The following is a 25,043-nucleotide window of genomic DNA, read 5'->3' on the forward strand; positions in this document are numbered from 1 at the left end:
GCAGGCACACGTATACATACACACACACACACACACACACACACACACACACACATATGTTTTAATGGGATTTCAATCAGATTTCGGTCACACACACACACACACACGTACACATCAAACAGGGTCACACACATGCACACACAAACCACTTTTATACTCTGTATATACACATGCTTACACAAACGATGCCATCGTCGGTAAGAACTATCTTTGACACCGACATGGTTTCTTTATGGATGAAGATAAATCACTGAATATTTTATGATGTTGGTACATCGCCATGATTAACATCACATAGTACAGACACATAGTATTATGATGTTGGTGACTACGTCTGAGTTCAGGATGTGCCAGCAATTAACCCATTCTATGCTGAATTCTGAAATCCCAATAGACTTAATACACAGGCCACCGGGTTCCCGTAAGGAACGACTTAAGAAACAGAAGGTTTCGTCAATATTGCTCCTCCGAAATTAGTGATGCACTCGTTCAGTTTGGCATATCACCCGCAATATTATCATTATCCAAAATGATGCATCCATAGAAACATAAGCCACGAGCGGCTATAGCCAGAGGCAAGCCCCATGCAGCGAGATCATTATGGCTTTGGCTATGATCGCTCAGAAACTGCCCAGTACAAGTACTAACAGCGTGAGGCAAGGTTCCCCCCCCCCCCAAGACTAATAAAGCATTTTCTTTCTGCTTTCAGACTGAAAATGACTCAATATCAATAGACTTGTATGTACCATCAAGACGAATAGTATAATATCGTGAAGTTCTACAAAAAATCTTGGACTTTAGGTATTTTAAAAGCAACAATGACTAGGAGATGATATCATAAATACATACCACCGCACCTAATCATTTGAGGGAATGATAATATATCCTCGCCTTACACAGTGGCCTTACGGTATAGCTTGCAAATCAGTAGACTTTGAAATTGCAAACCATCAACAAGTATTGCTGTAACAAACGGCAAAATCGTGAAATCGGCCCCACCGCAGTGCGCGTGCACGTCCTGTGCCTAACAAACTACATTTTCATGATAGTCGTTTCATACCGGTTATACCCTTATGATTGATCACAAAGTAACCTTAGCTTTGACACTTCCATGATGAACAAGAAAAATTACAAAATTCAATTCATTACCGGCAGGGAGCCGCGGCGAATGTCGTTATGATCCGCGTTGGCCTGTCACGCTGTTATATAAATGATGTTTGTCTTGCATTCTGTGACCGTTTATGCCTGATTATAGGAGTATGCATTTTCGTCACGTCCTATTTACTTTTCCGTCAGCTCAGAGAAAGATGCAAGAAAACAGACCGATGTGAAAGTTAATTGTTAAAATAATCTTCTTTGATATAAAGGGTCTTTGGGGGTAATTTTCGAGGCAAGTAATGATAACCAGCATGCGCGGACCAAAATTCGTCTTCATTTGTTTGGTATAGGGAAAAGTTAGAATATTCTTGGAAAGTATAGGTAAATTTATTTACTTTACCCAGGTTCCTATATGGCTAAAATTAATTAAAGGAAAGAAGATCGCTGGCAGTGGCTTGATGAAAAATAGACATACAGTTTTTTCACACGTGTTGCTGTACATTTACTTAACTTTAAAAAAACCCCAACAACAAATAGATTAAATGTAGGGGGGGGGGGAAACAATTTACCAACATTATACGGTCACAATACATCACCTTGTGAGCGATGGCATGGTATAATGCTTTTGCCGTAGATGGCAGCAATTCTACTTACTGTAGTACTCATATCAGTACCGAGTACTACTATCTTGTCAACAACATACATTGTACGCACGATACGAGTGCAAGTGGTCGCTTGACGTAACGGAAGCCTACGAGTACAGTAGGTAACCAGCAGCAGGAGCGGTGACTTGTGTCATCGCAGAACCGACGGATGCGATCGCCCTGCTAGTGCTTCGACTCTCACGACCACACACAGGTTACACGCACGTACATCGCGGGATCGTACCGTGACCGTATATCGGCGGAAGATGATAGGTACACGACTTGTATACTGTACTTTGTCAGTCGACTAGTCCCAGCCGATTTAATTGAGTGCAGTGTCGTCAGCTAGCTAGGCCGACCTGAGGCAAAAAGGGGTTCTCTTCTGACTGTACATGATTACCTCTGACAATTCCCAAGAAAGTAGCACGCCTTTTGGTCTGGAGTATCCCTACTTGGTCTGGAGAAAAGCTTCGTCATTACTGGTAAGTAGTACGGTATGTAATGTCGTTTTTCACCCGATAGTGCGCAAACAAAATATGAGGAATTCGCATGTCCTGTGGCGTGTGCTGTCTTGTTTTGAAAAGTGTCGACCCTAACTTCAACATCACGCCGCCGCCGTCACGTTAGTGCAAGCAGGGAGGTGCACCTTCATGGTGCAAGTGTACAGTGTCAGTGCAGCGCTTGGCAGTGGATATCGCCCCACTCGCGAAGTTAGACTCGGTGCTCACTGGAGTTACGCGTTGTAGAACCCTCAACAATACATGTGTTGTTGGACAAATTTTGCCCTAAAAAGCCAAGGTTGAATGTACAAAATTGTAAAGAGTAGAAGTAGGCCCTAGGCTAAGGCCCTAAAATGACCAAGACTTTGTGTGTTTGTGTGTGTGATCTTTTTTTTTTCCCAGCCAAGCCACATCCACATGACATGTGTATTTATATGTGATGAAATCTAATGTTAAATTAATCATAATCACTTGCAAAGTTGTTGAGATTTGTATGATTTTCTGTCACCCTCTTTATGACTTTAGTCTCACTTTAGCTTTGACTTTGTCATGTTTTTGTGTTGTGCGTGCATGACTCTGCCTGGCTGAGCAAACTCACCCCATTGATCTAAGCAGTACGGTAAGCTACATAGAGTTCTAACTCTATTGATGAAGTAATCCCTTACCAGTCGGCAGCTGTAGGTGAACTCGGTGAACTTGGGTGCTGCCACCACTGTGTTCAGGCTTGTGCGGTTAAATCCTTCCATCGTAGTAGGTAGGCAGCTCACACAGGAAGCTACATGTATGCCAATGGTACTGAGAATCTTGAGATGAGCCATCGGAAGGAGTGTCACAACGTGCAGAAATGTGGTGCATTTAAGATTTCAAGTATGAGTCAGCATAGTCTGTAGTCGGGCGATATTTAAACTGACGATAGTGCAATGATATTACCTGTGAATCAGTTTTATTTGACAAATAAAAGATAGTGTCTATGATGGTTGGGCATAGACTTTGATACAATATAAATGACATCAAGACTAGACCTCTATAATGTTAGAGAATCTTAACCAGATGCAGGATATGCTCAAGTGAATGTAATGAAACACCGGTAGATCTATATAGTGGCAGTCAATTTTATGGACTTGACCATTACTTCATGGTCAGAGAGATGTTACAGTTTTTTCAAACATTCAGTAATAAATTTACTGCATTATGTGGTCTAACTAATTTGGTTGGAAATTTTGCCATGTCTGGGCAAAAAAGAGGTTCAAAACTGTTGAGGAAAGCAGATACATGTACATTGGAGGTGCTAGGTCAGATCCATATCATAGAAACATAAACAACAGTCAGAGACAATTTGTAGAATACACTCTACTGCACTGTATTGTACAAATGTAATTGCTGCATCCCACAGTTGCTTTGCTACCATGTGTTTTCAGTACACATTTTCTCACAATGCACAATGATGGACATTGTAAGTGGGTACTTGCATTGTACAGTACACAAAGTGTCTGGCAGCATTTTCCATACCATGTTTGTTTGTTTGTTTGTGTGTGTTTTTTTTTCAATACAGTGGTACACAACTTGCTACATGTACCACTGTTGGGCACTTGACCCCTGCTCTGGCTGGTAGCATGCCAATTTTGATGCATTCTTATTGTTAGTGCAGAGTAGAAATAATCATCACAATGATGCCATTGTCAGTCAGCTGTGTTCATTACAAATAGTGAAGTATACTAAAGCATGTCAGCAGTATTATAGTGCTGATTTTACATAATAATTAATGTAGGTGTACAGTACAATGAACCCAACCGCACATACATTGTATGTATCAGCCTGACCATTGATGGCATGATCACTGCCTGGAGATGCACTTGCTGAGTTCCACATTCTTCATCATACTGTCTGCATGTTCTTCAGTTTCAATCAGGCAATTTATTAATATCAATACCTAAACGTGTAAGATTACAATCTATGTCTTTATGAATCATTTGCCATTCATTGTATTGCTGCCTCTTGAGCAGTACAAGAATTTACAAATCCCATACAAAGCAAAATATACATTGTAATATTTGCATAATTAAAAGGGGAATTATAAAGAGAATTTGACATGTCTACATTATTTTGATATTTTCAGCAAAATGAAAGAGCACTCTACTTTAATAACCTCTTTCAGAATGCGGGACTAATAATATACATTTAAGATTGTGCATATAGACTCACTGGTGGAAGGAATATGTGCACAATCCCTTGTGTACTTTTTGTAAAATGTGAAATGTGTGGAATTCTTCATCTATTTTCTTTATCATGGCCTGACTATGACATCAATTATTGCTGATAGTCTTCTTGTCCAGCGATGACAGCATGTGGATTTCACCAAAACTTGTACAATAAGCCAGTTCGGAGATAGCTCATGTGCACATGGGTACAAATGACCTTTCATTTTTCTCAGTTGGCTAGGTACTTCACTCAATTCAAAGCAGCAGCTTGCCCAACATAGCAATTTATGGGACTCATATTCTAACAAAGAATGAACCTGTGTATATAGATGAAGTGACCAGAATGGTTCGTCAATCAACACTTTGGGAAGCATCTTTTTCATTGTGTTGTTTTGAATACATTAACAAACTTTTTCTTCTAACATTGCCAAATGCCATGGATTGCTGTCAGGTGGATGTACTGGCAGGCACCATCTATAAGGATTCCATGAATTAAATCACAGCGTTACAGATGCTTATCTCAGTGAAATTAAAAACCAACCTGTCTCTCGGTACAAGTTACCTTTTTCTGCTCATGCTCAAACTGGAACCCCGAACTGGCTTATTCATAACTTTTAAAAAATGTTTTATCAAAGCAATTCATAACTTTTGAATGGATCGTCACATTTTTCTCAAACTTTAACAATTTGTCACTACTTACAACTGTATGTTTCTGCGTTAACTGAATCCATAAAATATTTGGGGTAAATTCCCCTTTAACACTAGAGTGTAACCCGTTTAAGAGTCCCGAGAATACTCAGGCAGGTGTCTATGGGAAATGCGTGTTATAGCAAAATCAGTCCATCCTCAACAGGTTAATTATTAAAAACTGAAAGTTTAGAACAGTTGTAGAACAAAGGATTTAAAGGCAGATTATAACAAATGGTTCAATTTTCATGTTCGGTAATACAATTTCAAATGCAACATAGAGTAATCTTCTTGTCAAAATCTGGTTGTACACCGTACCTCATGCACTGTACTGAATTCTACAATTTGCATCACATCACCATAAAGGGACTGTACAGTACTTGTTGAGGTGAGGATTCAGGTTTATAACATTCCTAAGTGAGATAATGAGAAACCTCTTATGAAATATGAAAGAGCATGTGATTTTAAAAATTATTCAACGTTTATTTGATGAAAATTGGTTTTCAAATGGCTGAGATATCCAAAAAAAGTGATAATGATAAAAGGCAACAGGCCATGCCTTTTATTAGGATCTCTTTGTTTCACCTTGTTTTTTTTTTTTTATATCTGAGCCATTTCAAAACCAATTTTCATCATTGCTTGCTCTTGTGATAATGTTTCATGGCACATTCTGAACTAAGTTGCAGAAATACAGTTCATGTAGATTGTAACATCACATGGCTGTCTTGCACTTTGCTATAAATACATACAATGTAGATGATGATGATGGTCAATTCCACGGAAAGGTTGCATTTTATGAAAATCAAACTATTGAGTATAGATGATTAATGAAGCTTTTAGATGATCTGGTATTCTTTACTCAAAGCAGCCTTTCACAACGGATAGTTTGATACCTCATTTGTGAACATCGGTGAACGTGGAGTGGAATTATGTCCGAAAAACCTTCATTTTTCATGAAAATTGCCAATTTTTGCAGAATTTATGTATCATTTCTGATACACTATTATGACCATAATACAGCTTGTGTAATTCTCAGATGGCTTATTTTCTGAATGTTCTTTGGTCATAGATTGGTTTTATGATGTTCTAGAACTTGTTCCGGCATCAGTGAATATTATTCTCTCAATCTCAAAATGTGGTAGTTGATAGCGTCCCATAAGTCACGTTTTTGTGTCCCATCAGTCACACTGGTTTTCCCTACCCTGCTACTGTACCAATGAGTAGATATTCATACCACTTGGCTCAGGGTAAGCACCAACCCTTTGCTACATTCAGGAAAGAAAATATCTTTCCAGAGACTCTGTGTGTAAGAATATTTCAGAACTTACTTTCCCATGTGAAAAACGGTGGTCCTCAAATGTCCCATAAGTCACGACAGCAATTTTTCGTTGCTGTACGTAATGCAATGATACTTTTCAAACTAAGTATGGTGTTTTCATAAACTGTGATATGATGGATCTAACCATGAACTGAGAAAAATGCATTTCGGATGCAACTATTTTCTCAAAATACTGGTTTGAAATTGCCGAAAATTATCACTTTGTCCCATAAGTCACGATGGAATTGACCTGATGTCATTTGATTCCCTGCAGTGTAGTTTGTTTGTTTGTTTGTCTTATTTAATGAAGTCCTCTCGAAATGATAATTGCCATTTAAAGTCATATGTTAATTTTAAAATCAGTGGAGGGGGTTGTAGGAGAGATACATGTAGTTTTGAATACATACTGTACAGGGTAGGCCTTCATGTGTAGCTTTTGGCTGTCACTATGCTAAGTTGCTAAGATTCCACGTCCAGTAAAAAATGTCAGGTGCCTTACTCTGATAGCCAGTATCTGAACTGCACATATCAAAGTATTTGCTCAAACTCCTCTCAGATATCCAGTAAGAACTGCATCTGTTCATTTTACAGCATTATGTGAAAATCCTTCACACAGTACAAAAGAACATGCACAAAGCTGAAGCTGTGGCACATGAATCTGTAGACTGTAACATTAGAGTCTGTGATTTGTGATGTGGAGTAGGGCCCCCTAGGAGACATTGACTCATTCAATGTACAGAACGCTAGTCTATGTTCCAGGCTTTGACCTCAAATTCTCTCCATACTGTGTCCTTGACAATATGCATTGCTAGCTGAAGTTGCTTATCTTGCCCGGAAATAATATGGAAAATAGATTTCTGCCAATTGAGAAATCAAGTTGCAACATTTATTTAGAAAAGAATTGCAATTCTGTTGCTTGACATGGCTATACAAAATGTAGGCCTGAAATGATTCAGTAACATAAATTTTGATATTAATTTTAAGGTTAATGGAAACTTTTTGATATGGCATCACTGAATGCTTCTGTATTTCCTAATAAAGTTTTGGGCAATTTTCTTTTCCTTGTAGGACAGAAGACTCAAACAGTACTTAGAAAGAATTTTATATGAAACAAATAAAAAGGTGAAACTCACACTTACTGGCTCTTTTTTTTTTCAAGATCGTGCCAAGTTTTTGATTACTTTGACACAAAACGTGGGGGGGGGGGGGGGGGATTGTCACTGCCTGAAGCCAACATGTTTGTTGACACCAGATGCTGCCTCATAAATTGGTCTCTCTTTAGATTCTGCATCCCATTATGCTCGTAAGTTCCATGCATTGTCTTGTTCAGGTTTTGAAAAGATTGTCAAAGATAACATTTCAAACTACTCTATTACTGTAAAACTATGTTTGTACATTGTATACATGTATATATCATTCAAAGTCTTTCATTAGAATAAGATGAAATTAAAACAAACATACAATGTAATCATAGCAAGTTCTTGAGTTTCATGCAGTGTCACAAAATATGAAATCAGCACTTGACAACTCCTGTACAATTTATACAAATGAGCCCTTTCCATAGTGAAAGTCACCGTTGTGAAGACATTGCAAGCCACATTGATAGGGAGTACATTTTAAAACACCCGTTTGATTTCTTTTTAATTGAAAAGGAAATATAGTGCTGTTTTCTGTACAGATTTAGTAGATTTACAGATTGTATATTACATTTATGATGTAAAGTCGCACTGAACATGTACAGGGCATAAGATATCAATTCAAAGTACTGTAGATGGATCCTTCTGATAATTTGAATACCCGGGAATGTTCATTGTATGAAGATATGGTAATAATTATGAAGTTTTAAAGTCAGTATCGAGGGTACATTGTAAGTAGAAAGCAGGCACTCATTGACAGACAACACAAAGGTTCATATGCAATCGTTCTGATGGTAATTTGCATTCTGATCAAGCCATTATTAATTTTCCTACAAGAAAAGCAAATTATTCTATTCTTCATGCTACTATCTACCAGGTAGTATACCATATTCTGACTTTACTTGGGATTATAGTTAGTGAAGCACTGCACAGAACAAAAAATTGCAATTCTTTTTGTTCGTGATAACTGGTACAAATTTTCCTGTACGGCTACATGTATACAAATGTAGGGAATGAATAATAGTGTAAACTTTATACTCCTCCTGTAGTACAAGCCCCTCAGAAGCACATGTAACTGCTGTCAGTAAATAGGCCTCTCTACCAGTGTACGTAAACTGTCACTGACCTTGAAAATCATTCTCAGCCAATTTACTAAGATTCAAGGTCACTAGTAGAAATAGACATGGTACAATTCACACCCATGATTCCGCTACCATTATATACATGTACATATGCAGTATTTATAACACAGTTCAACAGTGTAGAACGAAATGCTTTATTACTCCAAACCGTAAAACCGGAAACATTCACTAAATGAAACTTTTGCAATATTTGGAACCCTTTTTCGCGGCATGAAACTTTTGCAAATTGCCGCCCATGAAAGTATCCTACAATAGTACATGCACTGGATTGTGTAGACAAAAATTTTCTTACTTGTATTTTAATTGTGCGAATCATGTCTCTTTGCGAAGTTGGCAAATGTTTCATGCATGCGAACATTTCTGGTCTTACACTGTAATGTACTAACTGTAAGTTACACTTAGTACAGTACATTCACTGTAATGTACTAACTGTAAGTTACACTTAGTACATTCATCAACATACATGTAAATTCCGTGTGCATCATCAGTTGCTGACCTGTGTTGGACAAGGCTTTGACAATCTCTCTTGATGTCAGGAATAATCTCTGCCATAAAAGGTATTCGTTGACTTTGAAGTTATTCTTGGTCAATGGACAACATACACCAAAGCACACTGCTATGGGAAAGAAGAGGAGTGTGTGGAATGCAAGTATGTCCTGATATTTGTCAGTCACCACTGCGGGAAGGAGCTATAACATGAGCTCTGCTTTATCATTGCCTGTGTCCTTCCATTTTATCAAGACAAAACATTGAACAAACACTCTCCTTCTTATCTTTAATTCAACTTACCAGATTATTTAAAGAAAATATACCACTGTATATAGGTGACAGGGGGTGTCATACATTTTCTGTTCAGCAGGTACATGTTGTAGGCCTAATTCTTCAAGTATACTTCATAAGTTTAAAGCTAGAGATGAACAATGTTTGTATTCACTTCCCCAAAACTCAAGTATGGTCAAGCATGAATTGCTGAGAACTTCTAGGAGTTACTGTGATGCTTTAGGATACCATAAGGTACATGTGCAGTATAATACATGTCTGATATTCATGAGATGACGTTTTTTTGTTTGTTTTTTCAGCAACAAGAGGTGTTTTTTCCAAGTGTAATTTTATGCAAGTGCAAAACGAGTTTGGACCAAACTCAGGAGCGATCCCAAAAACAAAACATTATTCATGACCAACTTGGCTTGTGAAAGGCGAGTGTATAGTTACGTACTGCAACAGCTTTTAATATGACTTGATAAATGAATGCATATGATTAGAGGATGCAAACAGGCTTCTATCTGGCTCTTGTATGAGTCATTGCCTGACGTCAGTCGCGGAATGTACACTTACCAAATGGAATGTACGTGTATATTCCACGCTTGTGTGACAGATGTATTGTCCGCACAGTTTTATTGTTTACACAGTGGCAATTTCTTGAAGGGCGCAGAAAATTGTTATGTCTGGCTCAGGACCCCAAGCTGGATCTGCCCCACCTTGACCTGTGCATGGTATGGCCTTTGACTATAAACACACCTTTATCGCTGAGATAGAGCGCTCTGATGTTTTTCTCTCCCCTCCGGCCAGAGGAAGCGATCATGATCGGTGGATGTGCACCGGCACAAAAACAGAGTTATCTTGTTTTCGTCTGATTCGGATATTCAAACTACAATGACCTCACTCTGGATATGAGATCAAATAGAAAACAGTGTGAAATACATTGTATGAAAGGGGTCATACAGAGTGGTAATATGGTCAATTATTACCCGTATCAGGCATCTGAGCTGTGGTTCTTCGAAATTGTATTCCCCTTGTCTTACGTGCGAGGTTACGCGCCAGCAGGGAGTTGAGGAGCAAATTTTCCATATTCCCTTCTTTCACAAACGCCTATGGGATTTGCGTGTTAAAAACGAGGGGAATATAGCATCCGGGCACTTGAGCCCCCAATGAGGACAATTTGCTGTTGCTGACAGTCTCTCGTGCAGTAGTTCCGCGACGAAGGGCAAATTCCCATAGGTTAACACGTAAGACTAAACGGCGATCGCTGCTGCTGTGTGAGCCTTGCTATTTCTACGCGCGCCACATACCCGAGTTTCGCGACAGAGGGCAAATTCCCATAGGTTAACACGTAAAAATAGGGGACGCTCCCTGCGCCAGTGTGAGTTAGCTGTTATACGCGCGCCGCGTACCTGAGCTATGTATATAATAGGTCTATAGGGATGCAGCGCGCAGTGTGGTGTAGAGCTCGAGCTGGTGTCGAGTGGAAAATTGTTAAAATTTACATTGTAATGATTTATTTTGCTGCTCAAGATGCTTGAAATGGGTAATAATAATAATATGTACTGTCTACTTTCGGGGGATACGACATTAATTGCCCTCACTAGAATTGTATTGCCCGAGTCGAAGACGAGGGCAATACAATTCTAGCTCAGGCAATTTAATGTCGTATCCCCCTCAAGGCCAGTCCATATTATATTATTTTTGCTATTCCAGCAGCATCGGCCAGTCATCATCACATACTGTCTAGATGTAACATAACAATATCATTGTTGGTTATTTAAAAGCATGCTTATTTTCCATGCAGAGTTGTTCCAAATTTGATAACAAACTTTCGTATTGCAAATAAATGACATGGAAATGACTAAATGTCTACAGGTGATGAATTTTAGTTTATCACTTTATACAGTAATGTCATACTGAACATTTCTTCCAGGGTAGTGTCTTCCTTTTTTTTTCTGTTAGTGGGGAAAACCAGTAAGTTTTATACAAATGTTTAATACCTGAAGATAGTTTAAACCAGACCAGGTGAATAAAAAAAAAGTAATAATGATAATTGTGAAAAAGCATGATCAGGTTATTTGCAATAAACTGCAAGTGGTCCCTTTAAAATTCTTTCAGTCATGCCATTCCTGTCTGGTGCATTAGATTTTACTCTCCTTTGGTTTGGAATGTTTTTACTGCCCAGTAGATTTGACTTGCTCATAATAAATTGATGTAGGCCTACACTGTAATACTGTACTTATCAGTTCATTCAATCTTTGTTATTCGTATTCTTCAATTCCCTACCATGTACAAGTAGTGTGAAGGGGGGGGGGGGTTCTGCTTGTAATGTATGCATATTCTTTTTTTTTGGTTAGAAGCAATACTATGCTACCACAAAATGAATACGATAATTATGCATTCAAACAAACTGAAAAAAAAAATCACAATTCTCTTGAAGTTATAGCACTTTGAAGAATGGATGAAATTAATATTAAAAGTAAGGATCCATGGATATTTTTGACATACATAGTGTGTATATTTGCCCATACTAGAAGTTAGGGCAGTTTGTGGTTTCCAACCATTTTCTTTTTTTTTTACAAAACTGTTGAGTGTCAGAAAGCTCCTGAAATTCTTTCATCTGATTGGCTGAGAGCAAATTTGTCTGAAACAAAATATCCCACTAAATGCTGTTAACATGAAATGCCCCCCCCCCAAAAAAAAAAAAAAAACACACAAACAAACAAAAAAAACAAAAAACAAAAACAGGTGCCATTTTCAGACCTGAAGGTAAGACCTGTGGAAAGCAAGTAATATGATAAACCTAGATCCCACAGAGGACATACGTAGAAAAAATCCATGATTCCACTTGTTTTTGGGTCGCTTCTGTCTAATGGATATTTAAATGCATTCATCATTTTTGTTGATGTCATTGAATTAGAAGCCTGTAACTTTTGATGCTTATATGCTAACTTGAATAGGATGCCTTTTATAAGTGTACACCAAGTAGTATAAAATGTCAAATTGTGTTTTTGTAATTTGCAGTATCCTGTGGTGGCTGTGATGACAAAGAAAGCAAAAGGCCAATTTTCTAAAATGTAGACTCTTTAGGACATTGATCACTGAGTCAGAGATGTTGTGCTTGTGTATGAGCAATACAATTCTGTTTTCTCAGAAACGTGTAACATGTCATACAGTGTAGGTTCCCTGTAAATCCTCTTGTGAGTTCCATTTAAAGTTTGCTGTGTAAAACATAAATATATATATATACCCAGTTACATGGTATGAACTATGGGATGTTGTACAGACCAACAGTAGGTACACTGTAGATGAATACACGCCCATGCAAGTGTGTGCAGTGGTCTGTTGCACCAGGACTGGCAAGCCAGAGTCTGGCCGTGGGTAGACTAATCCCCTGCTGAGTAATAACTGACACACCAGGTCAGTCAGGGAGTTCAACAAAACTATTTTGGGTTCCTTCCTCGAAGAAATTCAAGAAGCTACCTGATGATGTCATCGCTGTATGCTTGTAATCATGGACAGAAATAGAGACACCAACACTGATGTACTGTGTATTAAACTAACAAGGTATGATATGTGTCAAGTATCAGCCAACAACATCCTATTGCACTATACGCTTGTTAAACAGTATTGTAGCCCACCGTTTCCTTACTAATTGCAAACTGTGTGTGTGTGTGTCTGTGTGTATACAATGTATGGATGCATGTGAATGACTGTGAATGCTTCTCAAATGCACGATATCAATGCAATTGCAAAACTCATTGTTATACCTGCTGTCAAACACACCCAAATTCTTGTAGATCAAAATATGATGTCCACCTTCTTCTTTTTTTGTGTGTGTATGAAACTTTGTACACTTACATTTTACATTGTTGTATGTTTTCTAACTGAAATAATCATCACTTTAATGGATGTCTGTGTTCCTTAGCTATTTGAAAAAATTTTGGTGGGTCTTGTTATTATGTTTTATTTTGATTTCTTGCTTTTGTTTTTGCTTGCTAATATGGTGACATCCGACTTCGGAGAGCTGTATGGTATCCCAATACCAAAAGTGGCTGTCAGACCAATATTCGTAAACCGTAATCCCTCTTTCAAGTGGGCACTTCCTTTAATAAACAGGGTTCATATTGCAAAACTGTTTGATGGGGCACTGTACAGCTGTAGTGTCTTTCTTTCCTTGATGTATTTAATAATTCAGCTATTTACTGAATGAAACCATTCGTACATCTTTTCTGGGTCACTTACTTTTCCTTAGCCAGTCAGATTATGTGGGCATTTATGTAAATCTCGATCAAACTCAAACCTTTGAGAAGTTTAACAGTAGGGAGATCGGTCTCTTTTCTTTGTGGTACTGAGAGTTGACAATTTGGATCAAGTTTTGGTTCAACAGTCACCCCCCCCCCCCCCCCCCCCCCCCCGTATTGGTGTATGCTGATGCTGTACATGTACAGTGACGATAATAGCCAACAAATTCTGTGGTATTCCACTGTATTTCATGTTGTTGCCATATTGACATTGGATATTCTACTCGGCTTCAGTACGTGCTGTCAAGCCTGATAGAACAGAGTGCAACAGTGCATACCTATTGCCTTCCTTCCAGCCTCTGCCCTTTTTTCTTTTTTCCTGCTGGCTATTTTATATTTTGCATCAGAAATCAGTTAACAGCGGTACTTTACACATTCAGCTACAATGTATGCAGAGTTGTGGGGCATATGAGAGGAATTCTTAAGTCTCTTTCACACTGATGTCACTGTTTGTACTGTATAATGTATTTGTACAGGTTAGAGGAGATTACGGTACATGATGTAGCTCATTGCCTGGAAGCCAGACTATGCAAATCCTTTATTTAGATTTTTTTTTTTCTTTCATTTGTATGATTTTTGTCAATTGTACACATTTGTCATGTGATTGTCTATCACAGCGTTTCCTCTGTCAATTGCCCAAGCATTCCTTCACACTACCTACTCCATGGAAGTTATTCAGGCAGACACAAAAGACAAGGAATCTCACCCATTGTTATCCCCATTGAAAAGTCAATAACAGTCCCTCAGGGGCCCAGTTTCGGCAAAAATATCAACAAGAGCTGTACTCTGCAGCCTCAATTTTTCCTCAGAATACTATTTTTAGTGGCTCGGGTATAAAATACACTAAAGCATTAAGCCATTGCTCAAGGTATACACTGTATGCATTTAATAATTTTAAGAGGGACCCCATCAATGTTTGTTCGCCTGTTATGAAGATCCACAGGTCTGTGTATGGTGTAGCACTACACGTACACAATCAACCTCACTTCAGAGCAAAACTGATTTTATATTTTTATACCCCCGCCAAACGAAGTTTGAAGGGGGTATATAGGAATCAGCGGACGGTCGGGCGGTCGGGCGGTCGGGCGGTCGGTCGGGCGGTCGGTCGGGCGGTCGGGCGGTCGGTCGGGCGGTCGGTCCGTTGCAAATCTTGCGTCGCGAACTACTTCCTCAGTTTTCAACCGATTCCCATAAAACTTGGCACAGATGTGTGCCTTGGGTTGTAGATGTGCAAGACGTATTTTTTGACAGTACCCAAAAGTACGTTGCCATGGTAGCGGCATATTATGGGCAAAAATGGGTACAAATCTTGCGTCGCGAACTCCTCCCACAGTTTTTGATCAATTTTTATGAAATTAGGTACAGATGTTCATCTGAATATGTTAATGTGCAAGACACATATTTCCGCAGTGGCAAAAAGTGCGTTGCCATGGTAACGGCATGTTATTGGTAAAATATAGGGCAAAATGCTTCATGGCAAAACTGCTTCATCAGTGTTCTTCCAATTCTCATGGAATTCATATTGAATGTTTGTCTTAGGATATAGGTCAGCATGACACATTTCTTGACAGTGACAAAAAGTATGTTGCCATGGTAACAGCTCACATATTATGAGCCAAAATGATGGAAAATTTTGTGTTGCAAACTGCTTCCTCAGTTTTTGCCCAATTTCCATGAAACTTGGTACAGATGTGTGCCTTTGGTTGTAGATGTGCAAGACGCATTTTTTGACAGTACCTGAAAGTACGTTGCCATGGTAACGGCATATTAATGGCAGAAGATCAAGGAAAGATCTTGCGGATTTAACTACTTCCTCAGTTTTTTGACCAAAGCTTATGAAATGTGGCACATACCTTGATCTTGGTGGGAAGATGTGGAAGACATATTTTTCGGACGTGTCGGAAGCTGCATTGCCATGGTAACGGCATATAAATGGCAGAAGATCAAGGAAAGATCTTGCGGATTGAACTACTTCCTCTGTATTCGACTGAAGCTCATGAAATGTGGCACACACATTGGTCTTGGTGGGAAGATGTGCAAGACATAATTTTTGGACGTGTCGGAAGCTGCGTTGCCATGGTAACGGCATATTAATGGCTGAAGATCAAGGAAAGATCTTGTGGATTGAACTACTTCCTCAGTTTTTGACAAAAGCTTATGAAATGTGGCACACACAATAGTCTTGGTGGGAAGATGTGCAAGACATATTTTTCGGACGTGTCGGAAGCTGCGTTGCCATGGTAACGGCATTTAAATGGCAGAAGATCAAGGAAAGATCATTCCTTGGGTAAGACTGTCGTCACGGGGCGGGGGTATTAATCACCTTCAGTGATATTTCTAGTTGTCAATAGACACCTGAGCAAACATATTTTGTGTCAAGGCTGTATGACATGATGATCAGTGGGTTTTTTTTTTTTGTTGAATGTTATCATTTTCAGTCTGAATTCTCAGAGTTAGTGAATGTTTTCGCATGAGTAATTTTTTGAGCTCAGCCTGGTAAGATGAGTTTTGCATGTTTTTAATTTCATGAAATATAATGGTATTCGTACAGTAAACATGTGGGTGACCTTCTTTCCAAAGCTGGTTGTGTCATTGCAGTGCTGATCAAGTCAAATTTGATCAAGTTTGTGCTCATTACAAATTTATGATTGCATGACTGCAGTCTACTCACTGTATTTCCCATAGGTTTCAGGAAAATGAGTCTTCAAAAGAATCATTTTGAGCAACTCCTTATTTTCCTGGGAGGAAAACACACAGAAAAGGCAGGAAGCAGGATGAGAAAAGTGGGAGTTGATAGTTGGTGTACTCAAGGAGGTTTCACACCTCCTGCAATAGTGTACCACACAAATTGCAGTTTGTATAGTAGCCAACATTTTGATGTTCAGGTGTCATTTTACATTGTAGGGGTTCTTTTCCTCAGAGCAGTTTTCCTGCATACTGTAAATGTGGAAATTTTGGTCGTGTGAAAATTGTTGTGCATTTCGCGTGACCAGAAACTAGCGTGAAAATAAAAGCGCACAAATATTTTTGCTTGTTATACATGTATGTACCACCGAATGTAATGTCTTGATTCCATGGAATTAAGAACATGTGAAATTCACCTTACTCGGCAGAGTGCGAAAAATTACTTGTGCGAAAAAAATAACACTTTTACAGGGTGTGGCTTTGAGTTAGAAACCTGATAAAGGACACATACACTGTACCTTTTGAAAGGACACACAATCTTTTTGAGTTACATTATAAGGATACACAGGCCTTTGAGTTGCATAAGGATATGCAGCTGCTCCAGCAGACTGTCATGTTTGCTTGCCATTTCAACGTTTGGATCTCATCATGTGGGGACAGCAAAAAAAGATGTCTGCCATTTCAACGAAGAAAGAAAATCACTTAAAGAAGTAAAAAATTCAAGGCTAACTTTCATGTGTACACAAGATCCGGAGCTGTTAGCGAGCAGCGTACATATGTGGGTGTGAAGGGGTGTGTGTGATATGTTCTTCACTCTAGGAAAAATAAACTTTTGTTGTCCTTCAGGAACCGGAAAACAAAAACTCAACAAAATTGCAAAGATTCATGTTTTGCTGGCCATGCATGGAGCACAGATGTGTGAATGTACATCAAATAATCGAATAGCACAATGCCTTGCAGTTTTACAAGGCTTCTCTGCATGTAAGATGACATTGATCAGAACTTGACCTAAATTTTTCACTGTGATTTACCAGTGAATTATTTAAGTACAATTGTATTGTAATGCATGTCACCAAGAATGCACATTATTGTACACTGTATACAAAACGTGTATTCTCAGCCAGACTACAGTGTACCTCATTACAAAGCAGTGGTGTGTCTTTATTGTGCAGATCAGTTCAAATTGACCTCTCAAAGTTATGTTCACACATCAAGCCTGGATCAGTCATGAAATCAGAGATCATTATCACACAATTCCTATGGTCAATACAATGCAGTGCAATATGATTTGGATGGAATGTTGTTGACAATTTGAGAGTCAGCAATCCAAGTTGCAATTACACTTACAGTAATTTAGTTCAAGAACCTTCACTACACCCTTGTTCTGCAAATTAGGGCCTACAATGTACCCACCAAATCATATTGTGCATGTTGCATTTAGAATTCAATCGAATGGTCTGGGACATGTACAATGTAGGTACTACCAAATTTATTTAAAAAAAAAAACGACAACAAACAAACCCAAAACAAAACAAAACAGTCATATCACTGTGTCCATTGTGCAAATTAAGGTCTCCTCACAGTTCTTCAAAGTTATGAGGTAGCTAACTGTGTTATGCTTTGTAATCAAGACACAGTAATGGCACACAGGTGTCCGTCCTTATGTCAAGAATAGTGGCACATAATTCTGTCTCCTTAAACTACAGTTGTATTACCAAGAATTCCTTCTTGTCATCTATCCACTAATTTGCCATGGCATGTTTTTATTTTGAAATTTCGTTTTGTTTTGTTTGTTGTTTCTCTTAGTCCTACTGATCCAACAAACAAAGCATTCTTTCACATTGCCCCAAGTTTGTGTTACAGTTCCACCTCACTGTTCCATAGATGCAGGAATGACTCAGTGATTTTAACTCCTTCGGTTATCAGAGAGCAGTACGCTAACTCTAAACTTCCTCTGTGGTGCGTTTCTGTTCTGCTTCTCTCTTCTCACAGGCCTAGTGAACGCCGCCACGAGTTCCTTCCTGTTGCGAAGCGACCCAACTTGCCGAGAACAGATGCACAGCGCTTGGCGTACCGCACCAAAGGAGAGGGATGGACATCGGCCCATGAGTCAAGTGGCTGGATGCGAGACTGCCGGGGGGACCTTATGAAAACAAAGGAAGCACACATGTACAGTGACGGACTCTCTTTCATACTGGACGCACAAATCGCAGTACCGCACGCGGACTTTGAGTAACAAGAGTGTTACAACGACTTCTGACTGCTTGACACGACCAATTCTGTGAGGCTGTATACGAGCAGTTATCTGTGAATGAATGTGTCAAATAGAGGGGTAACAGCGTTATGACTCTCTGCACCAGAGGAAGTTAGTAGAGTGGATACTACCACCATCACTCGGCGACCGTGTCTTACCCGTCCTCTGGGAAGACGTTGAGGCTGGTGGAGAGGAGAAGGTGGAGGAAGGTGAACCATGGACCGGAATGAGATCCTGTCCCAGTTCGTCAAGGAGACGAAGTTGGAGCCTGGTCTCGCACGGGATATCCTAGAAGGTACAAACTGTAATTATACCTTTAAACCTACATGTATCATGAGATCGTCTTTCATTATCTCTGCAAGGCATTTTAGCAGCGCATTAAAAAGGTGTATTTTTTGTGTGCTTGATTTGCATGTGCAATACCAGAGCATATTTAATGAAACACGTAGGCCATGGTATTAATTTCCCATAGACTACTGCAGTAAATGGCTGTAGAATAATACATTGTGCATTGTATTTTGTCTCGTTTGTTGCATGAACGCTTGCTGATGCATGAGTATTTGCTAGACTCGTGCTACAAGTTTGCACAAGTAATCACAACTATTTTAGTGTAGAGTTTACATCAACTTCTAGTTCATGTAACTTGGTTTTAAAGTTTATACCTTGTCTAGATAATGATTGTATAGATGGTTATACAGTGTAATTATATTAGGTGGCTTTACAGTGTATTTCATGGAAATACCAGGGAATATTGAACTCAATAGTAGTCATTCCCGATTTGTGCAACATCCTCGAGTATGTCATCATCACCATTGAATGTAATAAAGATTATCACAGATATGCTGAGAAATGTCATATCATGAAATGAAACCCACGGTAGCACAAGGGTTTTTAAAGGAATTGGCCATCCGTTTTGCAGAATTTCTCGCGGGATGCAAAACAAAGAAAAGCTGCGAGGAGAAAAAGTCATACCGTTGGTACTCGCAAACACTTTGCTATTAATTTGTATTTTGAGATCGAAAACATCCCGTCAGCTTTATGATGGCATGCTGCTCCGTTGTTTGTGTGATGGTCCAGAACATTAATCACTTGGCAACAAATAATGTTTTTGTGCGATTATATCGAGTCTGGCAGGGAGCCCATAATACAGTACCATCCTTTGGCCATAGCAGAAATTCTCAAGCAGCAAAATGATTTCAAGGGGTTCATTGTACTATTTGTTTGTGTTTGCTCATGAGAGACTTGTCTGTGAGAGAGTAGGAATCCTTGTTTATGACTCTTCTTCCTAGTTTGGCTGAGGCATTGGATGGCAAATTGATTAAGATGTGTGTTGTTCTTTGTCATGAATCGGCTACAAAGAATGACCGTGTTTCCTTTATTCCCTAAACCCACTCCCTACGGGAACCTGGCAGCCTGTGTATTAAATCTTTGGGGATTTCAGAATTCGGCATGGAACGGGTGAAACTTACTTCAAGCACTCAAGGTGTCTACACAGTCATCTTGAGCAAACAAGATGAAAATAGTGATGTACAATATATGATATATCAGAGGTACATTGTATACAGCTGTAGTGTTGAAGCTACTGTATACTTTACCTTTATGCATTCAGGGCATACCTTTCTGATTATAGAGCTTACCCATGGTGGGGTTAGCACCTTTATACTGAGATTTGAGCACACAGCGTTCTGTGTGCTACAACAGACTTGCCCTTCAGTGTAGGCCTAGGTGAGGAACTCCATGAGAACAATGAACTTTACTGGAGACAAACAAGAGATGGAAGCCCTCTCTTTAATACTGTCTTGCATCTTTCGTTTCCAGTGCCTCTAAAATCCGTCCTCATAGACTGTTGTCAGTAATAGGTCAGTTTAATGCCTCAGTGAGCAGCGACATCCTGATGCTGAAACAGGTGGACAGGTCTTAGAAACTTGTGGAAGTCTTGAGCCATTATTACTATCAACTGGTCATGAGGCAGTCACTTTGCCTGTACACAACACCTACTGCAAACATGGGATATTTTTCACTCCATGATCATCCACAAATTATCAACATGGTGTGAAAAATGTTGTGGAAGTATTGAACTGCTTTACAGAATCACCCCTATCCCTCAACATTATGAATACATGTGGGGGAGGTTATTAAACTGAAATTGGCCCAGTGTGAAAACAAAGCCAATTAGATGGTATTCCTGCTTTTACAGAATGAATGATATTGCCTTTCACTAAAGAGAAGATAATGTTACTCTAAATTTGATCTAGCTTGCTCATTTAGACATCTCTGAGGATTTGTGAAATTCGCTCAGTGTGAAAACAAAATCATTTCGATGAAAATTCCTGCTTTTGCAGAATGAATGATTAAGTGCCTTTCACAAAAAGGGAAGAGAATTTAACTGATTTTCTTCTGGCTTGCTCATTTAAAGGGGATGGCTACAAGTGTAGTAACCGATCAGTGGGAATCAGTGGGAATGCTGAGGGATGATTGTTCCAATCCTTTTGGGATTCATTTAATGTAATGTGCAGATTAATGCCCCGTCACTGACCAGGCACGCTAACCTGGAAACATTAAACTGCACATTACTTGAATATGAGACCATTCTGAAGCAAATAATTTTCACACAACAATAGATATATAATGTACTCTTAAATGAATCCCACAAGGACTGGAACAATCATCCTCCAGCATTCCCACTGATTCCCACTGATCGGTTACTAGCCATCCCCTTTAAACATCTCTCAGGATTTGTGACCATTTCTTAATAATCTTTTCTGAATTGGTAGGCCAAAGGAGACATTGTACTTGAAAAATAAAGAAATAAGTTCCTGACTTGTAGATATTTTGATAGATTATATGATCTCCTTTCCCAACCTCCTAAGTCTTTTAATACCAGAAGATGTCCTTCATTCCTTTTTTCAATTGCATGTATCTTGTAGAGCTCACTAATCCTTTTACTCGTACATGGAGTAAAAGGATTAATCCTTCATAACTTATATCCCTGCCTACCCATACCAGAGTATGCTGACTATTGTAAATCACATTATAGTTTTCAATGGAAGTCAGTGAATGCTTCCATGATAGACTGTATTCATTCAGGCAACAGGATGTATTTACAGTGCTTCACACAGTAAGCTGACGGTTATATTGTAGGTTTAGGGTTGTAGGATGCCTTAATGAGTGAAATAAATATGACGTCATGCATTCATTATCAGTAAGCACAGCATTCAGGACATGATTTGGAAATGGTGCAGTGGTGCTGGAGCAACTACTGTGTTGGTAGTGGCACAAAAATTATGATAACCTTTTCCAGAGTGTCATTTGTTAAGGAAAGGGATTGAGGTTGCTGAACATTGATGATTCCAGCTCTCTCCAGTATAAGAGATGCAGGAATTCAATTGTCTGTTTTTAGTTCAGTTTTGCTTTAAAAATCTCATGAAATATAATCAATGAACATGTATAGGGTACAGTAACTGTACAGTACACAATAGGCCAACTGTACCTGGAATCTGGAATGAATTCATATTTATCAACATTTTGTTTGACACGATTCTATACAGGGGCCGCACTTATCTTCTTTCTTAACTAGCCAGGCGGACTACTTAGGATCAATTTTGACACTGAAGCAATATTTTGGCTAGCCAGACGGACAAGTAACTTAAGAATTTTATGATTTTTAGCTAGTCCGATGTGATTTCTGGTGGCCAATGGCCAGCGGACCATCGCTAATTTCGAACCCTGACGAATGTAGTGAAAAAGGACCATTCACAGTAAGATTGTGTGATAGGTACAAATTGTAGTTCAACAGCATTTGTTACAACTGTAGGTTTCTTATCATATTGTGATTCATAGATGCATGTCATATTGTACGTGTATGTGACTGCAAAAGATAGTGCAAAACTGTTCTTAGTGTCACAAGGCACTGTCACTTGTGTTATACAATGTACATGTACAACCTAATATACTGTATGCTAGAACTTTCATGTGTGCACTGTATGTTCTTCTGTCCAAACATGTCCGAATAGAATTTACCTACAGTGCATCCACATGACATGTTTCCCTCTGACGATACTCAAGGGAAGCTTCCACTTGCTTGCTAAATACACTAAGTTGTTGTTTCCACACTCACAGGGGTCACATATTTCTTCAAAATCATATCAAATCCAGTCACATTGATAGCTCTGCCATTCCTTTTTTCGTAACATATTATGATGAAGTCTCTTCAGTCATAACTCACCAACTGTAACCTCTTGTCAGTAAACACAGACTCTACTTCAACATCAAAATCAAAGAAGAATATGAAGCAAAAGATAACTTTACCATTCAATCTTTAAGTATGTGTCTCAAAAAGGAATTCATTGAAGATTTCTGAAAGTGATTTAGAGTGCTGTGAGGCAGTAACATCGCCATGTCATCTAGTACAATGTAGGTGTGATACTGTGACTAGTAGGACCAACCTTCAGAGATTATGTTTTCTTGTTTCCAATGTGGTTTTTATAAAATGCTTGCTTGTTTGTGTGGTTACCATTCTTTTTTAAAGTTACCGATATTCAAAGGACAAGTTCACCTTAATGAATAATATACACAGTACAGTAAAGTGTTATGTGCTCGGATTGAGTGAATGCAGGAATGTTTATAGTAGAACACATAAATTAATTAGTGAAAGTTTGAGGAGAATTGGACAATCCATTCAAAAGTTATGAATTTGAAATAAAAGTTTCTGTAGCAGTCTTCTCTTGTTTCCAATGTGGTTTTTATGAAATGCTTGCTTGTTTGTGTGGTTACCATTCTTTTTTAAAGGTAGGGAATCCCATTTGCATGCCTTAATGAAGAATTGTATAAATACAGTGGTATGTTGAAGAGAGTATCATTTTAGAAACTCCCATAAAGTATTGAAAGTGAAAGGTAACATTTAGTACATTTTTATTGACCGTTAGATTTTGAATTGAATTTTTTTGGGGGGCTCACCGTAAATTCCAGTACATTACTAGGCTAGCTTTGCAGACCCATGCACTGCATGTGTGTCCATCATGTATATTTTGTGAAGAAAGTTCATCAAAACTTACAAACATTTCTATGTACATTCTTGCCACACACTTATTATGTTATTACATCAGCTCTTATACTTTTAGATTTGTGTTTATAGATAAAAAATACAGAAGACTGCAACAAAAAGGCTTAAGTGTGGCTGACACACAGAACTACTGAGTACATAGTTGAGTTTTGTGCATTATTCAAATTGTAGATAACTGTTGACTTCCAAATTTCTCAGCAGTGACCTAAACAAATCCCCTGAGGTTCATATGTAATGTTTTGCTGCATTTTGGGAGGTCTGTAAAAGGTATCCCCTACCTTTAAAGTTACCGATATTCAAAGGACAAGTTCACCTTAATGAATAATATACACAGTACAGTAAAGTGTTATGTGCTCGGATTGAGTGAATGCAGGAATGTTTATAGTAGAACACATAAATTAATTAGTGAAAGTTTGAGGAAAATTGGACAATCCATTCAAAAGTTATGAATTTGAAGTAAAAGTTTCTGTAGCAGTCTTCTCATCCAGCAATGGCGGCACTGAAACTTAAAAAATTCATAACTGTTTATGGATTATCCGATTTTACATAAACTTTCATTGATCAATGTGTTCTACTTTATGCATTCACTCAGTCCACAAATGTGTTAAGGTGAACTTGTCTTGTAAAGTGAAATGTGGAGTTGCTGGCACTCTAATCAAAAGAAAAAACAAACAAACAAGCAATTTGGTGTGACTGCATTACTGCCTCCATAAACCCCAAGAGGGTTAGTATTCTACATGTGTATAGTCAACCTCTGGATGTGAATTATGAGAAAAACAGTGGGCAGTTGAACTTTGAAAAGCATCGTGATGGTTCAGTGCATCTGACTGTGGCAGAAGGCACAATGTCTTGCCATGCTACAATCAGGGAGGTCCCACCTCCCTGCTAATACTGTACATACAGTGCAAGTACAAGTGTAGAGATGTGCAAAATGGGTCAGTTGCACACCTGTAAAATGTACTTCACAATGGGTACAGATTTGTCCCTCCACAAGAGTGATGGTGCATTAGGCCAAAAAAAAAAAATTGTTGCATTGGCGTAACATGAGATTTTCAAATAGGGTCGGTCGGGCGGATTTTTTTTTGTTTGTTTTTTGTTTTTTTGTTTTTGCTACCTGCATTTTATGTGTAAAACTCGTGCTCAGCTCAGTAAACAGTTACAACTGTTGCACCGAATGTGCTGTGTTCATCTATTCTACAAATCATTTATGAGGCCGATATTACTGGAATTATACCCCTTCACAGAATTTAAAG

The 25,043-nt window shown here is 38.7% G+C and overlaps 1 protein-coding gene across 1 annotated transcript in view; it reads left to right on the forward strand.

Moving 5' to 3' along the window:
- Nucleotides 1-2,037: 2,037 nt before the first annotated feature.
- The window catches only part of LOC139722144 (OTU domain-containing protein 7B-like), a 47,151-nt gene continuing 24,145 nt past the window's right edge, over nucleotides 2,038-25,043 (forward strand). The window contains exons 1-2 of the mRNA XM_071633456.1: nucleotides 2,038-2,224; nucleotides 18,467-19,023. Coding sequence (XP_071489557.1) covers nucleotides 18,945-19,023 — 79 coding nt within the window. The 5' untranslated portion in view covers nucleotides 2,038-2,224; nucleotides 18,467-18,944. The remainder of the gene's footprint in view (nucleotides 2,225-18,466; nucleotides 19,024-25,043) is intronic.

This window comes from Diadema antillarum, unplaced genomic scaffold (genome assembly GCF_040938485.1).
Source record: "Diadema antillarum isolate AM-2024a unplaced genomic scaffold, OU_Dant_1.0 scf00000159, whole genome shotgun sequence".
Lineage (NCBI taxonomy): Eukaryota > Metazoa > Echinodermata > Echinoidea > Diadematoida > Diadematidae > Diadema > Diadema antillarum.